The sequence below is a fragment of the Falco punctatus genome, assembly GCF_963210335.1.
Source record: "Falco punctatus genome assembly, chromosome: 3".
NCBI lineage: Eukaryota > Metazoa > Chordata > Aves > Falconiformes > Falconidae > Falco > Falco punctatus.
The window spans coordinates 63,287,002-63,311,847 of NC_137582.1; the positions used below are offsets into that span (position 1 = coordinate 63,287,002).

General features: G+C 38.7%; 2 protein-coding genes across 4 annotated transcripts in view; one reads left to right on the forward strand and one right to left on the reverse strand.

Moving 5' to 3' along the window:
* The window catches only part of LOC308059996 (uncharacterized protein), a 114,281-nt gene that overhangs the window by 15,579 nt on the left and 73,856 nt on the right, over positions 1-24,846 (forward strand). The gene's annotated exons all lie outside the window — the stretch shown is intronic.
* MC2R (melanocortin 2 receptor) overlaps positions 1-24,846 on the reverse strand; it is a 37,183-nt gene continuing 12,337 nt past the window's right edge. The window contains exon 1 of the mRNA XM_080378123.1: positions 1-24,846. This exon is cut by the window's right edge and continues 12,337 nt beyond it. Within this exon, the coding sequence (XP_080234249.1) occupies positions 9,526-10,485 (960 nt within the window). The 5' untranslated portion in view covers positions 10,486-24,846 and the 3' untranslated portion in view covers positions 1-9,525.

Consider the following 24,846-nt stretch of genomic DNA (forward strand, 5'->3'; position numbering starts at 1 on the left):
GTAATGGCAGCTGGTGGTCAAAATATTTTTTCCTTATTAGCCACCTCTTCACTGGGATTTCTGAGGCAAGTGCTCTTTTTGCCATGTGGTACTGTAGCTCTGGCACTAATATGTCAAACAGAAATAACTGCTTCACAGGCTGTGTCAGCTCTGCCTGTATCTTGCAGCAAGAAAAAGAAGATACAGCCAAGAAAGATACTTGCCTGTATCTTGCTTGAGTATTGTCAGAAAATTTTGCCTTTGACATGCTGAGACTGACATGAGTTCTGAAAGATGACAGGGTTTGAGCTTGAACAGCAGTTAAATAAACAGTAAATATATGGACCATTTTGAGAACACTCCTGACCAGCTGTCACACAATATCCTGTTATAAGAAGCTACTGGTGTGCATTTTCAATATAAAATATTATTCCTGAATGTTCAGATTTTATTGGGCACTATCAAGGCAATAATACTAAGCTCTGAGCCCAATTTTAAATCACCTCTTTATTTAATTCAGATTGTCTTCTAACAGTCAGAGGAATTTTCACCCAGTTTTCACCATCTGATGGCAGAAAGCTGGCAGTTGGTACTCAGCACACGAAGCCATGTATACCTGAAAAGTTTACTCTCATCATCTGGAAAGAGATTTATTTAGTTTGTCCCAGTGCTTTGAGGTAAAAGGATGCCAAAGGTTTATTCACAGAACTCATTTTAACATTTTTATCTGTGATTTATTCATCAGTTAGTCTTAAGTGTTTTCCTGTCATTGTGACAGCACTTAAAGATGCTTCAGGTTGGGATATCCATGAAATCTCGTGCAAGTTCAAGAAACTAGTCTACAGTACTCCATTTCCTTCACCTGAGGTTTGCCCGTACTTGCAATCCTATTGCATCTGATCTCTAGGAGAACTGTTAATCCTAATTTTTAGGATTAATTGATTGTGGTGGGCTGACCTTGGCTTGCTGCCAGATTGCCCACCCAGTTGCTCTCTCACTTCCTTTCCTCAACAGGACAGGGGGAGAAAATAAGGTGAAAAAAGCTTGTGGGTCAAGATACAGACAGGTAGATTTCTTATCAGTTACTGTCATAGGCAAAACTGACTCAGCCTCAGCAAAATTAATTTATTGACAATTGAAACAGAGTATGATGGCAAGAAACAAAGACAAAACTAAAAAGAAGACCTTCCCCCCACCCTACCCTTCTTTTCAGGCTCAACTTCCTGACTCCTCTATGTCCTCCTCTGCCTTGAAATGGAATGGGGAATGGGGGTTGTGGTTGGTCCATAGCAGTTCCTCTCTGCCACTCCTTCCTACTCATATGTATCTTCTGCTCCAGCATGTGTCCTCTTCAGTGGGCTGCAGCCCTTCAGGGTAAACCTGCTCCAGCATGGGCTTTTCACAGGTTGCAGTTCCTTCAGGAAATACCCAGCTGTTCCAGCAGAGTCCTCCATGGACTGCATGCAGTGTGAATAGCTGCTTCTGCATGGTCACCTCCAAGGGCTTCAGGGAACTACCTGCTTCACCATGGTCTCTCCACAGGCTGCAGGGGAGTCTCCGTTCCAGTGCCTGTAGCACCTCCTCAGCCTCCTTCTTCTCTAGCTTTGGTGTCTACAGGGCTGTTTCTCTCACATTTTCCCCCAACTCTTTTCTCACATCTGCTGCACAGCGTTTTTACTCATAAGCACATTTTCACAGAGGTGCAACCATGAAGTGCTCAGCTGTGCCCTGTGTTGGATCCTTCAGACCTGGCTGGATCTGGCTATTGGGCACAGGACACCTCCAGCCTCTCTCCACAAAGGCCACTCCTGCAGCTCCCCTCAACTGCCAGGACCTGAGCACTTGCACCCAATACATCAATATCAAACAGAAAATGCAGCTGACACCCCCCCACACACCCCCCCAATTATTTGTTGTTATTGCAAATCAAGAACAAAAGCCCTGTTCTGGACATATCCTTGTCCTTTCACTCACATCTCAACATTCTTTTGCTTCTTCTGACTCTGAATCTTATTTTCTTCATTTCTGCTTCTCTCTCAGGTCTGCACACTTCTTTGTAGCAGTGCAAGGTGAATATGTCCTCTCCAACCGTTTCTTTCTCTGTTGTGCTTACTTCCAGGCTGTCCTACCCAATCCTAGAAATTACTTGTTTCTTCTGTGCCTTCTTTCCTCCTAGCCTGACCCTGGCTTTGTTGGCAACATTTGCAGCCTGGGAGATCAGGGAGCCCTCCGCCCGATGAGCTTTCTCATGCCCCTGATACTCCTGACCCACCCAGACAAAGACTTCAGTAAAGACCACTATGTGTAGAAAAAGACTAAAGAATTGATTTAGTTCATTTCACATCCTTATTTAAAAAAAAAAAAAAAAAAAAAAAAAAAATTAATCTTCAGTGACCCTTTTCCCTGAGCCTGTTCCCAGACTTCTAACAACCGCTAGTACTGGGTCCTCTAATGGGAAACCCTGCCAGTCTCAGCTCCTTATTAACTAGTCAGCTCTTGCTTGCAAGGCTGTGCTTCTTTCAGCTGCCTGCTCATCCAGGAGCCAGCAGCTGCATTTTATCCAAATTCCCCCTCTTCCAAAGACTCTGCTGTGATCTGAGAGGAAGCTAAGTGCAGATGAGAGACCTCAGGCCTCCATCAGTTCCTCCCAGCTTGCCCTCTGACATGGACCGCTCTGTGCCAGGCTGAAGAAAGAAGTTTTTTTCTCTCTCCCTTTTTTTTCCTCATTGCACAGACTGGCAGTTAAGACAGATTTATCTGTCACACCAGATGACGCGATTACCCAAATTTCTTGGCTGTGGTTTCATTTCTCAAGTAAATTAAAATGTAAGACTGTAAGACTGAAGTGGTACATCAGTGAAGCAGACTCTGTAGATCATTCTTTAAAATTCAAATGAAAGCTCAAATGCATCTTTAGCATGGTGGATAATATCAATTGGTTTTGAAAGCGAGTAGCCGCAGGAGTCCCTGGGACTGGGAAACTAGTTTTGAATTGGAAGACATCTACCTTAGACTTATAATGCCACCAAGCACTGAGTCCAAATTTAAATTGTCCGCAAGGGATGATTAGCCAGAATAACTCATGTGATAGGATTTTAAAGGGGCTGAAGACATTTCTCGCTGGCTTTAGAGACTGTATTAAAGTACATGGTGTTATGCTGACACTGAGGCTCCCTGCAGAGCCCAGCATTCTCATGCTATGCTACAGAGGCTCCTGTGTGGTTCCAGATTCTGTGGAAGTGGATCTTGGCTGCCTGCTTGTAACTAACAGCTTAAAGTCAGGGTGCTGTGGGGGCTGGTGGCCATGGGGCTCCTCTGGGGTCCATCAGGGCTGGACCTGCCTGGCAGCCAGGGCTTGTCCCACCACCCTAGACAGGAGCAAGGCAGCCCAGCCCTGGGCATCGGACACTTCCCTAGGGATGGGCTGAGGCTGGTCCAGGACGTAGGTCCACAGGTGGGCCTGGCTCGGCAGGACCCATGGCTGGGCAGGGCAGAGCTGTGGGGATCTGGACACCAGCCCTGCTGCAGGATTGCTCAGGCAGGGACTGACGGCTCTGGGGGGCTGAAATGGGATTCTGGGCCACAAGCAGAGTTGGGGGATCCCCAGGGGTGGGCAGGGACAGTCAGACCTGGCAGCGCCTCAAGACCATGACACTGAAACAAGTTGTTGATCTGTAAAGCTGCATGCAGTGAAGCCTGCTTTTTTGTTTTGGAAACCTTCCTATACAACAATACCGCCAAAGGGGCCGTTTGGGTATCCATGATAACCATGCACCTGCCTTACTGCAGCTGAACGGTCAATACAGCCGTCCAGCCAGGCCACATGCCCCATTTCTTCCATCCTTGGTCAGTATGTCAGAGGGTGTGAAGTTGCCAGTGGAGTAACTCCTCCTGTTAGCAAATGGTTTTTGACTAGCTCTACCTTCATGAAGTTTAGGTGTAATGGTTGAAGGAGAGAAATTGTAATAAATGGTAGTGTGAAGGTGCTGCTGAAGCAACGGAATGTGAAGTAAGAAACTTATCTCATGGCCTTAATGTAAAAAATAAATATATATATGGAAAGAAATAAATAATTTTAATTATTCATTAAGCATTTGTACTCCAGCTTGCTTATCCAGAATTACTTGTTAAATAATGGTGGTTATTCATTAGAGTATGTGTGACAGTTCCATAGTATGAACTTTGTGTTACAGCAGTAATTTGAAGGGATTTGCAGACATAAGAAAACTGCTTTCAAGTGGACATGAAAAGTTTTCTGAAATGGTCACACTCGTTTTCTACAGAATTGTCCTGTAAGTCCTTCTCTTTGAATCAGAAGCTCACAACGGCATTGTGTCTTCTGTAAAAGTGACACTTCAAACAAAGCCATATGAAAGCACTATCAAATGATGAACACAAAATATCTTTGTAGACATCTATCTGCTGTAATTGTCTTGAGAGAATTCAAAACCAGATCATGTGCCTACTTGGGGAATAGATACTGTCTGAATAAATGTATCATTTGAAGAGTTTAGTTCAAATCTGGCTCAAAATGACTTTTTACAAAAAGTATTGGCTTGAAATGTTGATCTTTAGTACTGAAACAAAAGTAATGAAAGTTCCAAGCCTCCAAGGCTAAACTAAATAAAAAAAATCAGTGAAATTGAGAAGGTTGTAAACATAATCACAATTTAGTACTATTACAAGCAGCATTAGGTCTCACAATAAATAGAAACCTTAAGATCCTTTTACTCTTTTCCTGCCTGTAATTTTAGCTGACATATCTTGCTTGAGATGTTTAAAAAGAGAAGGCTAACATTCGCCCCAACTCATATTATAAACAAATATTATAAACAAATATTTCTTGCTTTTGACAGTGCTCTGCACTTCAAGTCAAATTTCTTTTCCAGTTACTTTAATATTGTTTGAAAAAACAAAATTTTGTTTAGCTAATAGAAGCCCAAGACACCTATTTTTCTGAAAGTCTTTCCCAGTACCATAATTCATAGAAACCAGATTTTTCTCACAGAAATAAACTCTAAACTATATTTTCTCACAAATAAACTATGTTTGTCTTGCTATTTTGTGAACAAACCCAAACTGCTCTGCAAGTCTCTCCCTCACTGGCATCCCGACTGCTTCAGAGGAATTAATTCCCCTGGGTGCCTTTATCAGATTTGTTCACTTTGTTCCTGAACATGAAGTTCAGTTCAAAACAACAGAAACAGAGGAGGAGCTTTTCTTCTTTGGTTTTGCAGTAATTGACTAAGAAATGTTTTGGTGCCACAGGCATGTGAAGTTCCATGGGCCCTTCCAAATGAAACAACAATTGTAGTGTTGCCTGTGATTTTCAAGGGACTGGATTTTCCTTCCAGACTTACTAGGTTCTGGTAGGATCCAAGATGAACTTATTTATTCCAAAGATAAGGTACAAGTTCTGCCTCCCAAATACTTGTAATCTAAATCTGGGCAGAAGTCCCAAAATCTGAGAAAGGTGTCCACTATTATGCATTAATATATCAGACTATAGTTTCAAGAGTGACTTCAGTACAATACAATGAAGGTTTCACAAACCATTGCTTAAGGAACCTGTTCAAAGAGCAACACAGGATAATATATGGCGACATTAGTTCGTGAAACAGGAAAACTTATTTGCTTGGAGACTGCACAACCGCTAAAATGCAAATGAATTTTACAGCCAATTAGAAGATAACATACAGAGATTTACCCATCTGCTGACATGCAACAAATGCTGGCAGACTTGAAAATTAAAATCTTTCTAGAAGCCTTTTTATTCAAGAATATTTTGTGCTCTTCCTCCTGCCTTCCCAGAAAGGATATATTTTTAAAAGAATGCACTATTTAATCATAACAGCTGCAAAGTGAAGAAAAACTAAAAATTTTTTATATGTGTCTTTTGAATTTTATATTGACTTCTTTATATAACCCTTAGGCTCAGTTTGAGAGCCAATATTGTGATGTAGATTTCAGCTGTATTATGAATACATAGGATCTGCATTTCTTAGAAATTTACACAGAGAACATGGCAAGTTCTGTTGTTTTGAACACATTAAAAATAGACAACAGACAGTTCTCATAATTTACAACCTTGCTATCTCTGTGCTTTGTCTTATATCCGCTTGTGTAGTGGTTTTTCCCAATCTTGCTGGCTGGCTGTGTATTAAACATAGAGTTTAACGGTAACAGCCATCAAGTTTCTACCACCAGTTTAAAGATGTAACTTCAAACCCTTAGTTTAGTTGTTGCTCCGGCATCCTGACATGAACAAATGTTTTGGAGTGTTCTGACTATCCACAGATGAGACCAGGTAGGCTGCAAAGATTAGGCATTTAACTCTTGGCAGCATCAGGTGGGAACCAGTTCCAGACAGTTCTTGGATCTCATGGCAATTTGAGATCCAATGTCAGTAACTGCATAATACTTTCAAGTCATAGAAAACAGTGTGGGACAAAACCTGCCAAAAATTTGCTGCCTAAGTGGAGGCTCCTTGTTTTAACAAGCTACATGTTAAGAAAAATCTCACTGGGCCATAACAGACATGGCCATGGCTGCTCTGTGTTTTTCAGGTGGCTGGAGGCTTGGGGATGGTGCTGAGAAAGACACTGGGACAGTGTGGGAAGGAGTGGACAGATGCTGGGTTACTGGAGGACAGTTTGTTCTGCCCTTGACGTAGGGCCAAGAGGAAGGGGATTAAACGTGTGCTTGTAGGATGGATTCTGTATTTTAAGTTCTTGGTGTTTTAGGCCAAGGCTGAGGCTGAGCTGTGGATAATGAAAGGGACAAAGTGAGTCCAGATGTTGGTGAGCAGTCTGTGCACCACACAGGCTGTCTGAGGGCTTCTGGTGTAGGTCTGGGACCGTGGCAGTAGAGTGCCACCACTCCCAGCCATTTCTGGAGGCTGCAGCTTACATAGGGCAGTAGGGAAACCCATAAGACCGGCTGGACATGTAGGACGAGGGTAGGAATTGTGCCTTGTCCAACACTGTTGCCTCTGGCCACTCTCCCCTGGACATGGCCTGCAGACCAGGCTTGGTGGCAAGGTAGGAGCCCAGGTCCTTGTTGCAAAGCAAAGTGCTGGCAGTGCAGGGCTGGCAGCCCAAAGCTGGGCTCTGGCTCCTAGGGTCTGTGAGCAACTGCTCCCCCTCCTCTTTCCCTGGGCTTGGGCATGCTGCAAGGAAGGCTAGAACCAGCCAGTTCCTGAGGCTCTTGCGTAGGTGAGGGCAGTCACTTGAGGGCTGAAGGCAGCCAGGTCCAAGTTGTCCTGTTTCCTCCAGGCCAAGCCACACTTGCCTCAGGACTACCCTGAGCTGCCACGTGGCTGGTGTGGTAGGAGAAAGCAGGCGGCTCAGTCTGGGGCCTGCTATAGCCACAGCCATGTCCATGCCCAGCCTGGGGTCTCACATTTGTCCCTTTCCCAGCCCTAACTGTCAGCATCTCCACAAGACAGGGAGTACTTTATACAGCATTTCAATGATGTGTTTTACTGCTGAATTTTAGATTTTGACATGAGTCTGTTTTGAATGTTCCTCTTTGCAGTGCTAAATGTACAGTGTTTTCTTTAAGGATTACTTCTCTGTGTTTAGAAGTTATGAGGTTAATTATTGCACATATTTTATTAAAAATTTCATTTGGAGACCTCATTCTGAACATGGAGGCCTTGCATCTGTGGAGTTAGAGTGGACTTCCTAACAAGATGCAGTGAATTGTAACATAGTGGAGACTACTTACCTCTCTTAACTATGTCTGTTTTAGTGAAGTAGGTGAAAAATAAAGTTCTGAGTTAAGGTTTATTTAGTAGGTATTTAATGTGTTGCAGAGTTAACATAGGGGCTGCCTAAATCACAATTTTCTGATGAATATTTTTTAACATTTTGAAGCACATAAACTATGTGCACAGGGTATTATGGTACTGTAGGTCTTTTGTTTTGCCTTGCCTTTAGTATTGTATAATTTTTAAATTTAATTTAAAAGTAATTTCCTGCTGTGCAGCTCTATATTTGTTCTACTTTTGATGGAAATGAAAAATTCTCATTAAAGTAAAATGTGTGATTATATCTGAACTCCTTTCTGAACTTGCATTTCATAGATAAACCTTTTTTTTTGGTAAATATATAGGTTTGAAAAATTTTCATTTTAGTATCTCTTTTCTCATTAAAGATATTTTCTTTGCTTGGTTCTATAGAGACTTTCAGGTTTATTGTCCTTTTGTTATATCTTTATCTGTAAGCCTAAGTCCACCTGAATATGTATGGTTTGGTAGATATTCCATATATCTTGAAATTCCTGTTGTACTTAGTGTTCCGTCAGAGTAAATTCTTCTATTTATCTATGAATTCTAACAGGTTTTATCTTTTCCCCTCCTTGTTCTAGCTGTGCTTTGGCTTTCTTAGTTTCATGTCTGTCTCTTACTAAACATTCTCTCTGGCACAGCTGACTAACTCCACTGAGTTATTGTGAGGTTAATTTCTCACCATATGCTCTGGACTGCTTCAGGATATTTTGCCGTTGAAAACTATTCTGCCTTAAAGTTTTGTATTATTTTGGCAGAGACAATTCAAAATTTTCTCACTAGGATTTTGTAAATTATGAACTGTTTTGTAGCATCCTTCCAGACTGGCTAGCTGGCTCCTTATTCCAGTGGCTGACTTCCTTGGAGGTCTTTGAATTTTGTGTCTGGTATTTTGTTTTTTCAGTTCTTTGTTGTAGTATGTTTAGAAATTCATGGCCGAATCAAACTTATTTTACTGTCTGCAAAGTTTATTATTTTATTAATGCAAACTGGACCAGGGACTTCCAATGGGGTCATGGCAAGCTTAGCCCTTTGCTAGTGCAGACCTGGCTTTTTCGTTTTAAAATTCAAACCACATCTTTGCTGCCACAACTTTATGTTGGGAAAAACTCTTAAGTCACTAAAAATAGTTTTCAAACCAAAATATCTTCTCTTGGACTTACACTCAAAAAATTATTTTTGAGATGTAGAGAACACTAATTGCATGATTTTAAAGAGACTAGATGTTAAAGAGCAGTCATGAATTCACTTTTCCAGCAAAATTCAATTACATGTCTATATTTTCTACTTTATCCTAGGCTTTTATATAAATGTGCAGTTTAGGAACAAATGCTTATTTGATTGTGATTTAAATAAAAGAATTTTAAAGTATTACACACCTCAAACTGAAATTACTGATATAAAAGGAATTGGCATAAACTCATCTCTGATGTAATGCAATACTTGATGCAGAATATTTGGATTTGAATTTTTCTGAAATGACAAAATATATTTAAGATAGAGTTATTTTTTTACTTTCATAAAAATTATCACCAGAATTAACTTAAGCAGTATTATTTCTGGAGATCTCGTTTGCAAAGATTTATGTGCATGACTAGTTTTTATGCTTGCTTTGGTACCCTTCTGAAAGTCTCTGGCAGCGTCCTACAAGCACAGTATTGCTTTGACTATAACTGCTGGTATTTTTAATTCTGCAAACTGATGTTGCACAGTACCCTATAGATGTGCTTCTATAATCTTCATTTTTCATGAAGCATCTAGCAGTTCCAGTTTGACCTGGTGCAGCAGAACATCTTCTTAAATGTACTCCATAATTCTGGGCTTCGGAATGCAAAAATCATTGGGTCAATGATCGCATTGCACATTATAAGTGTCCCATTGACATGGAAAATGGACATGTAGCAGGCACAGTATGGGTTATGAGGGCAAAACCTGGCTAAGAGGATGTGAAGAACAAAGGGAGCCCAACAGCAAAGGAAAACTCCAAGGAAAATAGTCAGTGTAATGGCTCCTTTCATGTTAGTTCTCTGATGGACTGTGCTGGTTGGCAGTGAGGCAATCTTTTTAGCATGAGATCGTGCCAGGAGGAACATATGGACATAAAGGCACAGTATAAAAAACATCATCAAAGGGAACAAGATGGTGAAGGGAATGACTGTTGCTGCTTCATAGGAGAAGAGGGCAATGGCAATGCTACTGCCAGCACAGAATGTCCAAATGATTGCCAAGATAACCAAGGCCCTTCTTAATGTCATGATATTATGGTACCGCAAAGCGTAGAAGATAGTGATGTATCTGTCTGCTGCAATAGCTAACAAGCTGAAAATTGACCCCAGTAAAGACAGAATGAACATGGAATCCATGGCATCATCCAGCTTTTTCTCAAAGTCCCCACGACGTGTCAGGTACCCCATTTTACACAAGATGATAAAGATGTTCTCCAGAGTTTTGTACAAGCTACCTAACATGTCTGAAATGGCTAAACTACATATGAAGAAGTACATGGGCAAATGCAAATTCTTATTTCTAAAAACAGCAATAAGGACAAGCAGATTTTCCAGTATTCCAGCAGCAGCAACAGTGAAAAAAACTTCCTCTGGCACCACTACCTGGGTGCAGTCAGTAATATTTAAGGAGAAATCAGTTATGTTTTCGAGGTAAGGAATGCTTGTCTGCCCTGGATGTTTGATTAAGTTGGAAGGTCTCTCAGTGCTCATTTCTTCTGGTCGTGGAAAGATTCTGGGTTGTTGTTTTTCAGGCTTGGCTTTACTCTGAAGCTGATCTCTCAGTCAGATCATTTGTCTTTTGATGAAGGCTTTCTCCTACATCTGAAGCAATTTTAAGACTTAGCTGAAATGTTTGGCATTTCTCCTACAATAAAACAGATAGAAACATAAATATCAAGATGAAATTTACCACACAGACATGGCAAAAATAGGCATATGAAATATCACCTGTTGCAAAGGAATGTACATATATCATCATCAGAGACAGGAAAAGTTGGTTTGAGTAAAATAAGGGCTGCTCCAGGCTTTGCTGAGCCTTAGAAGAAAACAAAGTGTAAATGCTCTTTTAGCTTCAAAGCAGTTTTAAAAAATATATGTAGTTTTCTTTACCAATAGTTTTCTTGCATTTACTGAAACTGATCTGACAGACTTCAAGAATTTGGCAACCTTTACTGGTCCAGCTGTTTGCTTTGAGAAAGTCTGGTGTTTCTCAAAAGACTTGCATTATTAGACACAAATGAGACCAGTGCCAAGATAAACTGTTGTCCAGAACAGTAACATGTTTACCACCACACTGTTGATGGTGAAATGAAATGCCTTCAAGTTTAAATGTGAACATTCATAAATACTGATGTTTTTAGAGGCATGTTAGCTACTAGTGTGAGGCTTCCTTTTAATTTAAATTGAAACTGTCTTGTGATTTAATCAACATATTTCTAATGCAGATTAAGATCAAAAATACAACTTTTCTTGGCTGTATTTTACAATGGTCTGAAAGACCAAACGTTATTTCACATCAGGACGATGTTTTCCTTTCTCCGTAATGATCCTGATCTACACTACATCAAAGCATATAGGAACCTTTCCAGGGGACTAGGCTTTTAGGTTTTTCATTAACATATAAATGGATATGATATACATTTAGCTTGGATATTACCCATAAACAATCAGATCCACTTTTTCTTGTGAAGAAAGCCCCACTTGTGAAACACATATGAGTTGCTGTTTGGAAGGCCACGCTTTTTAACAGAACTGATATATTCTCCCTCTGTTTTTAAGCTTAAAACAGTTTTGTCTGACACTTTCATATGAATAAATCCTCAGATTCCTTTGGACATTTGTTGGTAGTCAGGGCCACTGAATACCGTAATACGTTCTGTTACTGTTTCAAAGGAAGGAGTCAAAAGTTTTAATTATTTTGTATACAAACAATGCTTTCTGCAAGTGTCGGTGGATACCTGTAATTGGGGCAGCTGAACTGCTGCTTGAATGTGTTTAGTCTTAATGCAGGTGATTGTGGTTGGCCACTTTGCAATGGAAAACAGGTGCTACTTGTGATGAAGAATGCTGAGATTTGCACCACCAGCCATCATGAATTAAATTGAAACAAGCTCACTTAAGAGAAAGCATTCAAAATTGTACCCATACTTATCTGAAAACAAAGGCTGTGTAGTGGAATGAATGAACTATTTGCACTGCAGCACACATGGACATTCCCAAAGACAATTGGGTCAACATCTGTTGGTATGTGAAGTAGGGAGTGGCTAACAAGAATAAGAGCACAGCAATGTCTTTGTAATTATATGTTTTTCCTAGTCTCACCTAAAGCTACTGCCACAGTTAAGTTTTATGATTTCTAATCTAGTGTTCTGTTTAACAACTTAATCTTGACTTTTAATAGAAAGTCCACAAGGAAACTTCAGACAAAGCCTCATTTCAATGGTATTTAAACAGGACAATCAGTTGGCAAAAATGCGTTTGTTCAGTCACTATTCTTTCAGAACTGTTTGTCAATAATGCTTCTTTGCTATGTAGTCATATTGCTAAGATAATCTGCATGACATACATGAAGGTTCTTTCGCTGAAAACATATAGTATTATGAATGGCATGATATATTACATCTTCTGCTTATAATTTTATAGTAACTTCATATTAAGTACAGCATTTGGTTAGAGCACTTATAAGGTTTGGGCGCATTTACCATAAACTGAATAATTACATTGTACTACTTAATGTTGTTTTCAAACACTTAACAGCCAGAAAAAGACATTCTTATTTCAGAGACTGTCATTTCATCATGTATACATGGCTATTGTACACTATTTTATTTGGGTTCCATCAAGCATCTTGCCAATTATCTGCTTTTCTTATGCTTCAGTGTGGTGCGCAGTCATATTTCTGTCTCAGACTTCCCAGGCAGAAATGTCTGTGTATGTGGTGCTGTACACAGGTAGTAAATCCAGTGCTTGATCTATGCAATACACATTATATCATACTTCTTCAGTAAGTTCCACATTTACAGGATTCTTTCATTGCTGCAGATCTGTCAGGTACTGTGCACGAAGTAGTTTAACACATCTAAGTAGTGTAGAACAGACAGACTACACTCAGGATGTAAAGCTGTTGTGAATATTATGAGTAACCTCAGTGTGTTCTAAAAACTAATGGTAAAAGAAGACACCTTGGAGCTTAGATGCATATTTCCACTGGCTACAGAAATTAAGGCCAAGGTCATTTCACATGAAGTTATAAATAATCATCAGGTGAAAAAAGTCCTTACCCTCCTGTGTTGTTTACACTACCAGGGACAGGCTGAATGCAACAGATTTCCTCCCTGCTGTCAATAACTTGTCAGTTTGCTTCATCATTGTATTGTCTAGATAAAGGGTTCATGCCACGTACCAACACCACCCTCTGAAAGACCTCAGATTTATCATTTGCAGGTATCTGAAATCAGCCTTTCAAAACTAGTGTTTATGTGTCAGAATTGTTGAAAATAGAATACAAACATTTAAGAATAAAAAAATGCCTTATACTACAACAATTTTTTTCCTGGTAATGACTGAACTGTTTGAATTTTACATTTCTCGAGGTCATTCACAGTCTAAGAATAAGTTTGCCTGCCTGTAGCAAGAAATGTAAAACAGTCAAAAGCCAATAAATGACAAAAAAAGCCCGTTTAAGTCTGAAACACATTTGCAATTGTATCTGTACCAGAAAAAGTGCAAAACCCTCAACCCATTCTTTTTAATGTTTAGATTAGGTCCTAGAGGGAGAAATCAACATCTAATTAATATTGTATATTCAGAAACATTATTTATCCAGAAAGAGGCAGTCTTCTGAGCTAGTATAATGAGCAATGAGTTGATGGCAATACTGAAGTTACTAAAAATGCATACATTTATAATATTATCAGCAATATCTATTCAATTTGTAGTTATCTAAAGCAAGATGAAGCAGGAGACTTTGAGACTGGAAGCCGGTACCAGGAACTATACTGATAATATTGAACAAACTTAGGACACAAGTAGAATTCAGATTATCTGTCAGTTGTAATTGTATTCATTCACCATGATCATGGTTTGGCTCTTTACAACACTCTGACACTTGCAAAGCATGTTTGCAATAGAATATATTACACATCTAAAAGCCAACTCCAGGTGTTTCAGGTTGTGACAAAGCTAAGAATGCCTCTGTGGGTGCTGGGAGCTCCCAGCAGCATGCAGAATTAGCCTTGGACAAAAAGCATAATTCTTTCCTGTATGCCCAGTGCTTATTGATTACAAAAATTGAATTTTCTCTACAGTAGAAATGCAATGACTTAGCACCTGAAAGAAAGTAATAGGTCTGCACTTGATTTTATTTTATTTTTTTAAGTGAATGAAAACTTATTCATTAAATAAACAACACACTTCCCTCAATTCTAAAATGTTAAATAAACTGGCCTGGTCAGCTGTAATAGCAACAAAAGTAACTTCATCTTAAACACTGTATAATTTCCCAGGTTGTTTTTTTTTTTCATCTGCATCCATTAATTTTTTACTAGAAAACCATACCTCCCTTTATTGGAGAGACCCCAAGCTGTATTTGCTGGCAGTGAATAAAAACTGTAAGGGCATTGAGTAGGCTCTTCTGCTTTTGGAATGCACAAAATGGCTGAGATACCTAGATACTTTTGTAGATGCAGTGATTTGTTTCTAGATCCATTAAATGTATTAGTTCTCTGTCTTTCCATGTGTATATTTCTATTTTTACAAAATAATTTATTAGGAATGAAAAAGAGCATTTTGTGTTTCAGACACAGGTATATATAGTATACTTTACAATCCATTCAGTGTATACAGAGGTACTTACTTGCACTTGAAATATCGTGACCTTTTCTCAATCCGAAAAAGTCTCCAACACATTAGCAAATGCCTTTCTCATGTCATTGTCTAGCATTTTATCCCCAAAGCTATCCAGTGTATAAACTCTCATTGGTTTAGATAAAGTAACTCAGGCATCAGGACACCTGGTAACCTGTTCAGCTTAGTTCTCCTTCTAAAACTTGGTCATAGTGGAACATTAATCTGTTGTGGAGGGCTGGACAAGCTGTGTGTGACAAGTTATGCTGCCTGGTGGTGCCTAGGATGACCTTTTTCTGAAAATGGCAGCGAAAGTCCCATGGATGGGAGCTATATACTTTTTCAGTTACTTCCATTCAACCTATTACTGTTTTGTATCAAAATACATTCGAGAAAAAATTATGGACAATTACCTTTTCCCTAGTTTCCAGCTTTTCCAGACGTACCAGGCATTTAAGAAGGAAACAAGCCACTTAAAAACATTGATGTGGCGGCTTAGTTTTTAAGGCTGTAAAACAAATGAAAAGACAACCTTTTTTTTTCCCTTTTTTTTCCCCATTTTTTTTTTTTTTTTTTAAGTAGGTAAACAATGTCTTTCATGGACACAAAGGGGACTGGACCTTTTTTAGGAAGAAAGCTATGAGGGCAGGATGTTCCCTTCACTTCCTAGCAGCCATTTCTTTATGTCTACCCTCTGGGCTTAGCCCTGAATTGAGCAAGTAAGGGAAAAAGGACACGCAGAGCCTGATTCAGCCTTGCCCTGCACATTGTATAGTTCTTTACAGATGTTAAAACTAACTGACTCAGAGGAATTACTCTAGAATATTTACAGATTCCTAAGGGCTCTGTTAGCTTGCAAGTTGCCTGCTTAACCTCCCCTAGGTTTTCTGTCCATAGCTAAAGTGAAGATCACTGGCCGTTTCAGAGTACTCAAAATATCCCACTGACTTCTAGGTTGACTATGATTAAGTACCTCAACATGGTCTGTATAAAAAAATCCCAGACAGAAATCTGCTTGGCAAAAAATAGCAGATCATATGTGAAACATCCTCAGCTGCAATTCTTAAACCCTTGAAGGAAATAGTTTTCTCAGATGGCCCAGATTTTAAACCCCTCACCATTTATTAAACAGACCCCTATAGTGCAGGAGGCATCTGAGAAGTTGCTACTCAACTTTAAAGGCAGCACAGTTCTTCAATAATGTATAAATATTGCTCCTTTTTGAACCAAGCTGAGAAGCAAAACTTGGAGCATTCTTTTTTTTCTGTGTGGAGGATTGCTGACTGGTAACTTTGTAAGAGGTTATGGTTTCACAGCAAGCCCAGAGACAGTTTAGCAGCTTGCTGTGCTGAAAGTCAAATTTCTTGCTCTCTCTTTCCATCTGTGCTTCTTTCTGCTCCTGCCCTCTCACTCCTGTTATCTCCCTTGAGACTATCCAAACCTTTTCTTCCCTAAGTAACAATAGCAATTAATAGTGTGTTCATTTCACATTTTCTCCTTACACCATGGTGTACACTGAAAATGGGGTGAGCTGGTGGTGCTGGTTGGTGCTGGGGCTGCAGCACACTGTGCTGATGTGTGAGGTAGCTGCAGGCTACCATGCATAGCAGTTTACTCAGGGTAAACTAACCCTAACTTTGTGAGCTCTTTATCAATAACTACATTTCTACCAGTGCCAACACTGTGCTGTTTCCATTCAGCTCAGACATCCCCACCAGTGTAACAATCTCTGTACAAACTGCAGCACGAGTAGTTCCTTGGTTGTGAAACTCAGATGCCAGGTTTCTTCCTCTGCTAGGGCTTAATAACCAGGTCCTTCCCCTTAGGAAACTATTCAAGGCCCCAAGGGCTCTTCCTTTGGGAATCATGCTGAAAGTATTGGTATTTCCCAGCAGTAACTTAGAGGGCGAAAAGTGTGTATTTGATAACTTTCTTTCATGTAAAACTAAAAAATGTCTGTATCTTAAAATAGGCATTTTATGTTACAAACTTTGCTCAGCAAACACTGAACAAAACAACAACTGTGATGATAGCAAAAGGGTGACAGCAATAATTTCCATCCTGTCCTGAATATGAACAGTCTCAGTTGCTTGCCTTTAGGTCTAACAGAAAGATCTCTTTCCAGAGAAGGTCCTTCAGAAACATGTTTCCCCCACTTACTGCTGTAGGTACATCCTAGAAAAAAGTACCATGTGTTCAGAGAACATTGAGATTGCTGTACTCTGTGCTTATGTTTCATTGTTCAGTTGATAAAATTTCTATCTGCTCATTGAAATAAACTTATATCATAAGAAAAACTAATTTAAATTGTGGTATTAGTATAAACACAGTCAGTTTCCTTCGAAGTTTTTTTTCTTTAAAATTACAATCTAAGTAAAAGAATATCAAATAAGGGCATGTGATAACTATGATGAAAAATTAAGATACTATGATATGTGGTGTTTCATCTTATCACCAGCTGAAATTTCATAAACAATTCTGATTAATATCCATAAGCTATTAGTTAATTTATTCTTTTGCTTTGATCTCCCTCTAGTGTTCAACAAAATAGTGTTAGCCAGGTATTAATGACTGATTACAGCTATTCTAGTTCCCCACATGTGTGGACGCTATGGAACATTATGTAGCCTAATCTCAAATTCATGAACTGGCATCAGACCTAGCTAAATGTTTGTATCTTGGAGATATACTGCATCAGAATAATGAATGTATGTCCTATATGATTTCAGTGTCTACTACTTTCTTAGAAATAACTTCACACTGATACAGTACTTTTTGAAGAAAACAGCAAAGACACAAAAAAAGGAAGTGTGTGTGTATACAAGCTAAATACAGAAAAAATATTGTTGTATCTAAAACCATACATACGCCAGCCGGGCTAACTACTAGCAAAATATTTCTCACATTATTTTAATTGTGGCTTCCTTATAAAGCAGCATTTCTAGAGTGAAATTAAGCTGCAAATCTTACTTGCTGAAATTTTAAATGTCAGATATGTGTGTATATGTTGAAGGGAATTCTATACACTAGTTTTTTCCTGGCTTTGGAAATTGGATAAGAATAATTTTCTGACCAGATCAGAAACTGGACAGACTGGAGGTCTTGCAAAGATGAGGAAAATCCAAAAGATGAGTTTATTTCTTATGGATAATTATTTTTCTATTCCCCTTAAGATCAGCACTGAAATACCACAGTTAAGTGTTTATTTTATGAATAAGGAAAAAATGTCACTCTCAGGAAAGATATCCTCATTTGTATTTAAGGTGAGGTATATTCGATATGCCATGATTTTGTTGCCAACAACAAAAAATACAATAAAGCATCTAAGCTATGCAGAAACTTATGGGCCAGGACTACTTCTCTCTATATGATGCTAGTGTAGCTTCATTCAAAAGATGCACAACACTGGATATTTCAGCAAAGATAATGAAAGCAAGAAAAGTAAAAATGATTAAGAAAAGATGGGCTGAGCTCTCAATATACTTAAAAAAAGCTTTGCAATTAGAGAGGAAAAGGAATTATTTAAGATGTTTATGAATGAAATGACAAGAATCATTAAAATAACAGTAAGAAAAAGAAATTAAAGCTGAAATGTCAGGAAACATTTTGTGATTCTGATGGCAGAATCATTTTTCGCATACAATTGCTGAGACTGCAAACTATGCTGTTATCTCAAGTATCCAGAACTAAAAAAAATTGCATAAAGTGTTGGAGGTTATATAAAAATACTTGCTTTGTCATGAGGCATAAATACAAAATGCCCACAAAGTCATTAGTAAAATAACCCTCTTCATATCAAGTGTGTGAACAATTTATTGAAAACGAGCAATCTATATATAGAAAAACTAGAACCTGTAGAAAATCCAGGGCTGTAAATACATAAATGCCCTAATGACAGGTGTTTTGCTTCCTTATCCAGTGCTTGCCCTTTGGAGGGGCTTTCCCACTGGTGCAGACAGCATGCTGTGCCCTGGGGAGGGGGAACGTAGTCATTTAATACACAGCTGTCAGGGAAGGGAATGAAATTCAGTGGTTTCCCCTGTCCTTGCAGCCTGACAGCATATGTGATCGTGAGAGTTGTTTTAAACACATGGAGTCTCACTCTCTGTAAAGCTGCTGTTGCTTTGCAAAGTTGTGATATATTAAGAAATACTATTATTAGTCTATCGTAATTTTTGACAACATAATTTACCTAAGGAAAATTACCTAATTTTACCTAAAATTACCTAAAATTTACCTAAGGAAAAACTCTGCTGTGCCTGAGGCAGGTAAATGTTTTGGAAGTGACATACTTATACCCTTTGGTCACATCCTTCACTCTAGCAGATCAGTCTCAATCCATTGGAGTGACTTGGTGACAAGGTACAATGATCAATGCCTGCTAAATACATGTTTCTTTATTAAGACTGTCGTAGGCTGATTCATATTTTTTTGAAACATTAGTTACTGTGCTCCAAACTCAACCTTCTTTTCTAACACTATTGTTTCTTGCTTTCAGAATAAATTTTAAACCTATGTATAGCTGTAACTTTTTACAAGAAATGAAAAATAATAATTTGAATATAGGACAAATAGTTCTCTGGGATCATTGTAAAAATCAATCAAGAGGCCTTCAAGTGACATTTCTGAGGCCACTGCTCTGTTCTTATTCTTTCCAATAAATCATTAGGTTTGCCAGTAACAGTGCCATCACTGAAAAGTTTTCAACAATCATCAAGGAAATCTGTGCAGAAAAGCATCAATCATTTCTTGAAAAAGGAGTTCTGTGTTTCTGCTCTAAAGAAAGCAGCCCTTCTAGGTGTTTTTTTTAGGTGCCACCATCTTTTTCTCTGGCTGCAGTTGCTGCAGTAGTTGCAAACAAAACAATAGTTAAAGCAGATGGAACCATTAGAATAATATTTTATATTTTTAAATGACAGAAAACAAAGTTGTGGATTTATAGCCCATCCCCCTGTTTAAAAGTGCGATCTTGTAAACCCAGGTATGTCTTATTAAATCAAAGAATGTATGAAAGATAAAGGATCTTCTTTCCTGAGAGCTACTTTAAAAATACTGTTGTGTTTTTTATGTTGCCACTGAACTAATGTATTTACATCTCTTTATACTAAAAAGTAAAAATAGTGAAAAGACAATGGTTAAAAAATGAATTCAACAGATGGTTAGTTTCTCTGGGAAACCTATAGGATGGGGGCAGGGTGAAGGAAACACCTCTTTGAGATGTACCTTTTCAGAGCCCATCTGTCTGGGAGGGAGAAATAAGGAATAAGGAAACAAATGTGGGAAAAATCAAACTTAAATTCTGCAAGCCCATAAAAATCTGCTTGCATTTAGAATAGTGGCTACATAAAGCTTTAATCTGGTTGCATGTTGGTATCCAATGCTGGCATGGCTCCTGCAATAGGTAGAAGTAGACAAAGTCTCATTGAAAAAGGTGGGCTGTCATCCAACTCCACCTCTGGAGAGGTGTGTGGGGTTTATGAAGATACCACAAATTAGGTCATTCTAGCTTGTCTGTTCCATACATTAGCATGTAGATCCCCATGGCAATGGTGTTGTGGTGGAACAGGTATTTCCATTTCTGCACAGTTATCACAGAACTACATGCATATATGTGTGCGTGTGTGTGTGGTGTTATTTGGCTTCTGCTTCTGGTCTAAAAATGATAACAAGGAATGTCGTAGGATAAGTGTTAGTTTAGGTATCTATAACATGTGTTAAATATAAGCATTTACTCTGCCCCAGATTTCCTTGTGGTAGTGTCCTTCAAGGAAAGGAGACCTCTGCTGTCCTCTGCCTTCCTTTGCTGTGTGCTGCAGACTAATATAGGATTAAGTATCTGAATATTGGAAGTTACAGTGCACCAAGCCACACAGTCTTCTGTCAGTTATACTCCTAAAAATCTATAACAGTAACAGGCAGATTGATGGAATTACTCAATACTTACTCTAGAGAGTGAGAACAGGATTCAGTCTCTTTGCAGCAGTGAGTGTTACAAAGACATACCCAGCAGGAGTAGCCCTCCTTGCATAATTCCAAGTCCAGATCCAGAAAAAGACTCATTGATGACTACTTAGAAAGTCTCTGAGAGTTATGTGACCTCTGGCTGATGCAGTGAACAACTGAGATGAAGCAGGAATAGCACTATCTGAAAGAGAAGAAACATTTTAGTGGCAGTTTTCAAGCTGTATAGCTTAAATTCTTCAGGCGGCAACGAGGAAAATCTTACTAAAACTTGACAAAAGAGGCATAAAACCCCTGCCAAAATTTTGCTATAGAGAAGAATAACCGTAAGATGAAAGATTTTAGGGAACACTAGTAATATGGCACTTAATTCCACAAATAACATTGCATCTTTCACTTTCTCCAAGCAGGTTCTCTGAGGTTTAGATATATTTAGTAAACTTCCACTTACCTGCTAGTGAAACAACTTGTGAGTCAGTGCGCTGGTAACTCTAGGAGCAAGATTGCTTATAAAGGAAATGAGGCCAACATAGTCTTTGCGTAAAGGAAAGACTGGAACATCTAAATCAAAGAGAAAGACAGTTGCCTTATTGGCATATCCTTGAATTAGGGTCACTTTAAAATAAATCATTCACTGTCTCTGAAAATATTTATAAGAAAAAAAAAAAAGATGTCAAAGGGAAAATATTCTGTTTCATCAGGACTCCCTTTCAGCTACTCCTGATCTTTATAATCTCCCCCCCTAATATTTGACAGACTGTAAATCAAGAAGTCTCTTCATAAAAATACCATGGTCCTTATTATAAAGAGTGTTTAAACACTCAGGTAGATGGTTGTAATATCATAGGATGTTTATTGCCCATCAAAATTATTGTCACTGTGGATTTCATTCTAAGACCTGTACTAAAGACACGACTGGTGGCTGAACTGAAATGTTAATGAGGTAGAGAGAACTCCACAGCACTGAAGTCCAACTGGACTGGATAAATTTAAGTGATCATTATGGAGAACTATAATTCAGGTCGTGAAGGTAAAAAAATGTATTAAGCTTTAACAATATTTCATAAAGAGTTGGTCGTCCATATTACTGTAACAAATAGGGGGCAATAGCATAAGTTAGTTACCTTAGAGAAAGACTTCACATTTGGATTTATTAAATACCAGTTATTGCAGTTAAATGCCCAAAAGCAGAATCATATTCTTAACAGTATAAACTGAGAAAATTTCTTTGCTTCCAGTGAACCAAACAAAAGCCCAACCCTGCTACAGAAAGAGTGAATTTGGGCTCAGGAACTGAGGGTTAAATAAATCTGTGCGCAGGTGGACTGGTGGAAACACAAACCCTCTGCAATTAGCAATTTGACAGCTCCAGTGAGAGCCATTTGGGTCCCTTGCACATAATTGGAAGGAAAAAGGCTTAGCAACAAATTTGAGGGGAAAAGACCTGAAGAAGAAAAAGAATTGAGAAAAAGTAAGGTGTGTTCATCATATTTGAGTGTCTTTCAGATTTGCAAGGAGGAAATGCCTCACTCATAGTCTCCATTCTCAAATGCACACAGGTTTCATCTTTGCTTTTTAACTTCCTTTTTGTTAGACCAGTTGGACCCACTGAGTGCCATTATGATACACAAAGATAATTAATAGTAAAAACGTGCATGGCATGGAAGATCAGGAGATGATCTGATGTCACAGGATTGCAGAATATTTTTTTATGATTTATTTTCATCGTCCTCTTCCATCATTTGAATAACTTCCTTCACTATACCTTGTCGTTGTTCTTGCTCTTGAGCACTAGCTTCAAGGGCACTCATTCTGTATTGTGTCAGGCAGAACTCATCTCTTCATTAATTCAGGTTCTTTGCACTGCTTTGGACCTGAACTCACTCATTAGGCGCCTTGAAAGTTAATTGTGGAAAGCCTTCACCTCTTCTTGTGCTGTGAATTTTGGTTCTACGCTGAGTACAATACAGAGCCTAACAGTGTATTGCGTGCACAAAAAAGTCTGTACCATAAGGTAACTAAATAACTAATAAGGAAAAAAGTCTGTAAATTTGTGCTTACATTTTATTTTGGTTGCAGAGAAAATAAACACACTGGAGGCACAAAGGCCTTTTCAGTCAGCCTTAGGCAACAAGTAAATTTGGATCAAGACTGAACTGAGAAAAATGTAAGGAGTCAGTTCATAATAATGTTTAGGATCATGTACAGTACAAAAATTCAATTTTCATTTTCATTTAAGTCTAGAAAGTCAGAAGGAACTTGCAGTCAACAAGAGAGTGCTATATTGATTTCATTGCATTCTGATGATTTACTAAATTATTATAAGGTTACTAAAAAGAATTGGGAAAATGATTTGCCCTATGACCATTTTATTAAGACTTTTAGGCAGAAGAGCAGAAGGCCCTCAGAGAAGCCTTCTTTAGGTTACATTAGCCTAACACTTTAGTATGTCTCTACTAATACTTCAAATATGTGTGTTCTTATGTAATGTGAGTGTTACCTCTACCAGCCCAACATAGCTGGAGCTGTAGGTGTGCAAGGGACAGCACCGTGTCCTTCATTCTAACTGCAGCTCACAAAACTCTCAGCCTTCGGGAGGCGCATTAAGTACAGAGCTACAGCAGTACAAGAGCTTGAGCTGTATTTACTATACTTGTGACTTGGCTGTAGAGGCTCTCTGTACATCAACTGTAGTTCATTAGCTATATTAAATACTAAAGTCTCAGATTCTGGAGCCATTACCTTCAGCAAAACAAGTAAGCAAAAGCCAATGCCTTCATGAGTGGATTTAACCTGCCATTTGATTCTTGCTTAAAAATAGACCTGTTAGGTCAGATTTTCATTTCATGCCATTCTCAGCATGCTATGCAAGCTTGGAGCTTTGCAGAAAAGGCAACTATTAGGCTACAGAAAGAAAACCATAATCTTTAGGGGACAGACAGCTAGAGAAGACATTAGCAGGAGAAGAGGTTGTTCTTAAGCAGAAGACAGCCTAATTGTGATTGTCTGGTAAATCAAGAAAATGTGAATATTTACAATTTTATTACTAATAATCTGGTATTTGCACAAAGATGTTACTCATTCTTTGCAGTGACATGGCAAATAGGGAGCATGATAGTAAATTAAGTTTTAGGGAATTTCTGGAAGCACACTGGTAATGAATTAATCCCTGAGGCAGTGCCATACGGTCAAACAAAACTCCAACAAGAATGGGTTCAGCCAACATTTTCAGATGTTAGCATATTTTATCTTGCACAGTGAAATATAGTGCTGAAATACACACTGTTATCAACAGGTATTAAAATGTTAGTAGAGATTTTTTTGGCTGAATTTGGGGTAGATAGAGAAGCCCAAGGTGCAACACTGGTCTACTTCTGTCTCCAGCCATCCCCCCTTGCTTGGTTCTCAGCACCCCGCAGCTGAACACTGTTGAACATAAATTTACAGCGCCAAACCCCTGGGAAGCTTGATTTGTCATTAACCAAAAATACTTGCAGTAATATCAAAGGTAGTGCTGTTATGTTCTTGCACTAACTAGTTATATCCAGTGTATTGGAGTGAGGGGAAAAGGAGGAGAGCTGGAGACTTCCCAGCTGGTGTGCCCTTGCTTGATGAGGTGTGGGAATGGGCAAAGTCGTGAACTAGCGGCCTGTGACAGGGCAAAGGGAGAAGGGGTGGAATGACATCTTCACCAGGGCAGGCTGGAAAGAGTAATAAAAGAAAGTAGGAGGAGGTAAGGGTGGCTATGTGACCATTGTCTCCTCCAGACTTCTCTGAAGTGGAGACCTAGTTTCCTGATCCTTGTACATTCCTCTGAGGCCTAGAGCAGTCGATCTCTGGTGTCAGCCCACATAGAGAGCTGCAGCTCATTTTGTCAGCCCAAATGTCACAAGAATGCAGTGTCAATCTAAATAGCTTTTCATTTCAGATGCCTCGTGTATATTAATGAAAATTCTTGAGATAGAACTTTTTTTGCTCATCTCAATTTTTCTAAAAGTAATTGTATATGAAATTCTGTTAAAATCCACAATAGCATAATTAAGGAGTGCTTTAGACTCGGTTCATGTAAGGGTTAACTGCAGTTGCATGGCCTACTTTAATTTTAACACTAATTTTTAAACACTTGGATTTTTGTGTAATGTTGTTACAGGTGTTCTAGTACAATGTTGCTATAATATTATATTTATAGAATATTATATAATAATATACCTAGTGTTTTATGTATAATATTGCTATTCAAGGTGAAAAATTAGAAAAATTTTAAAA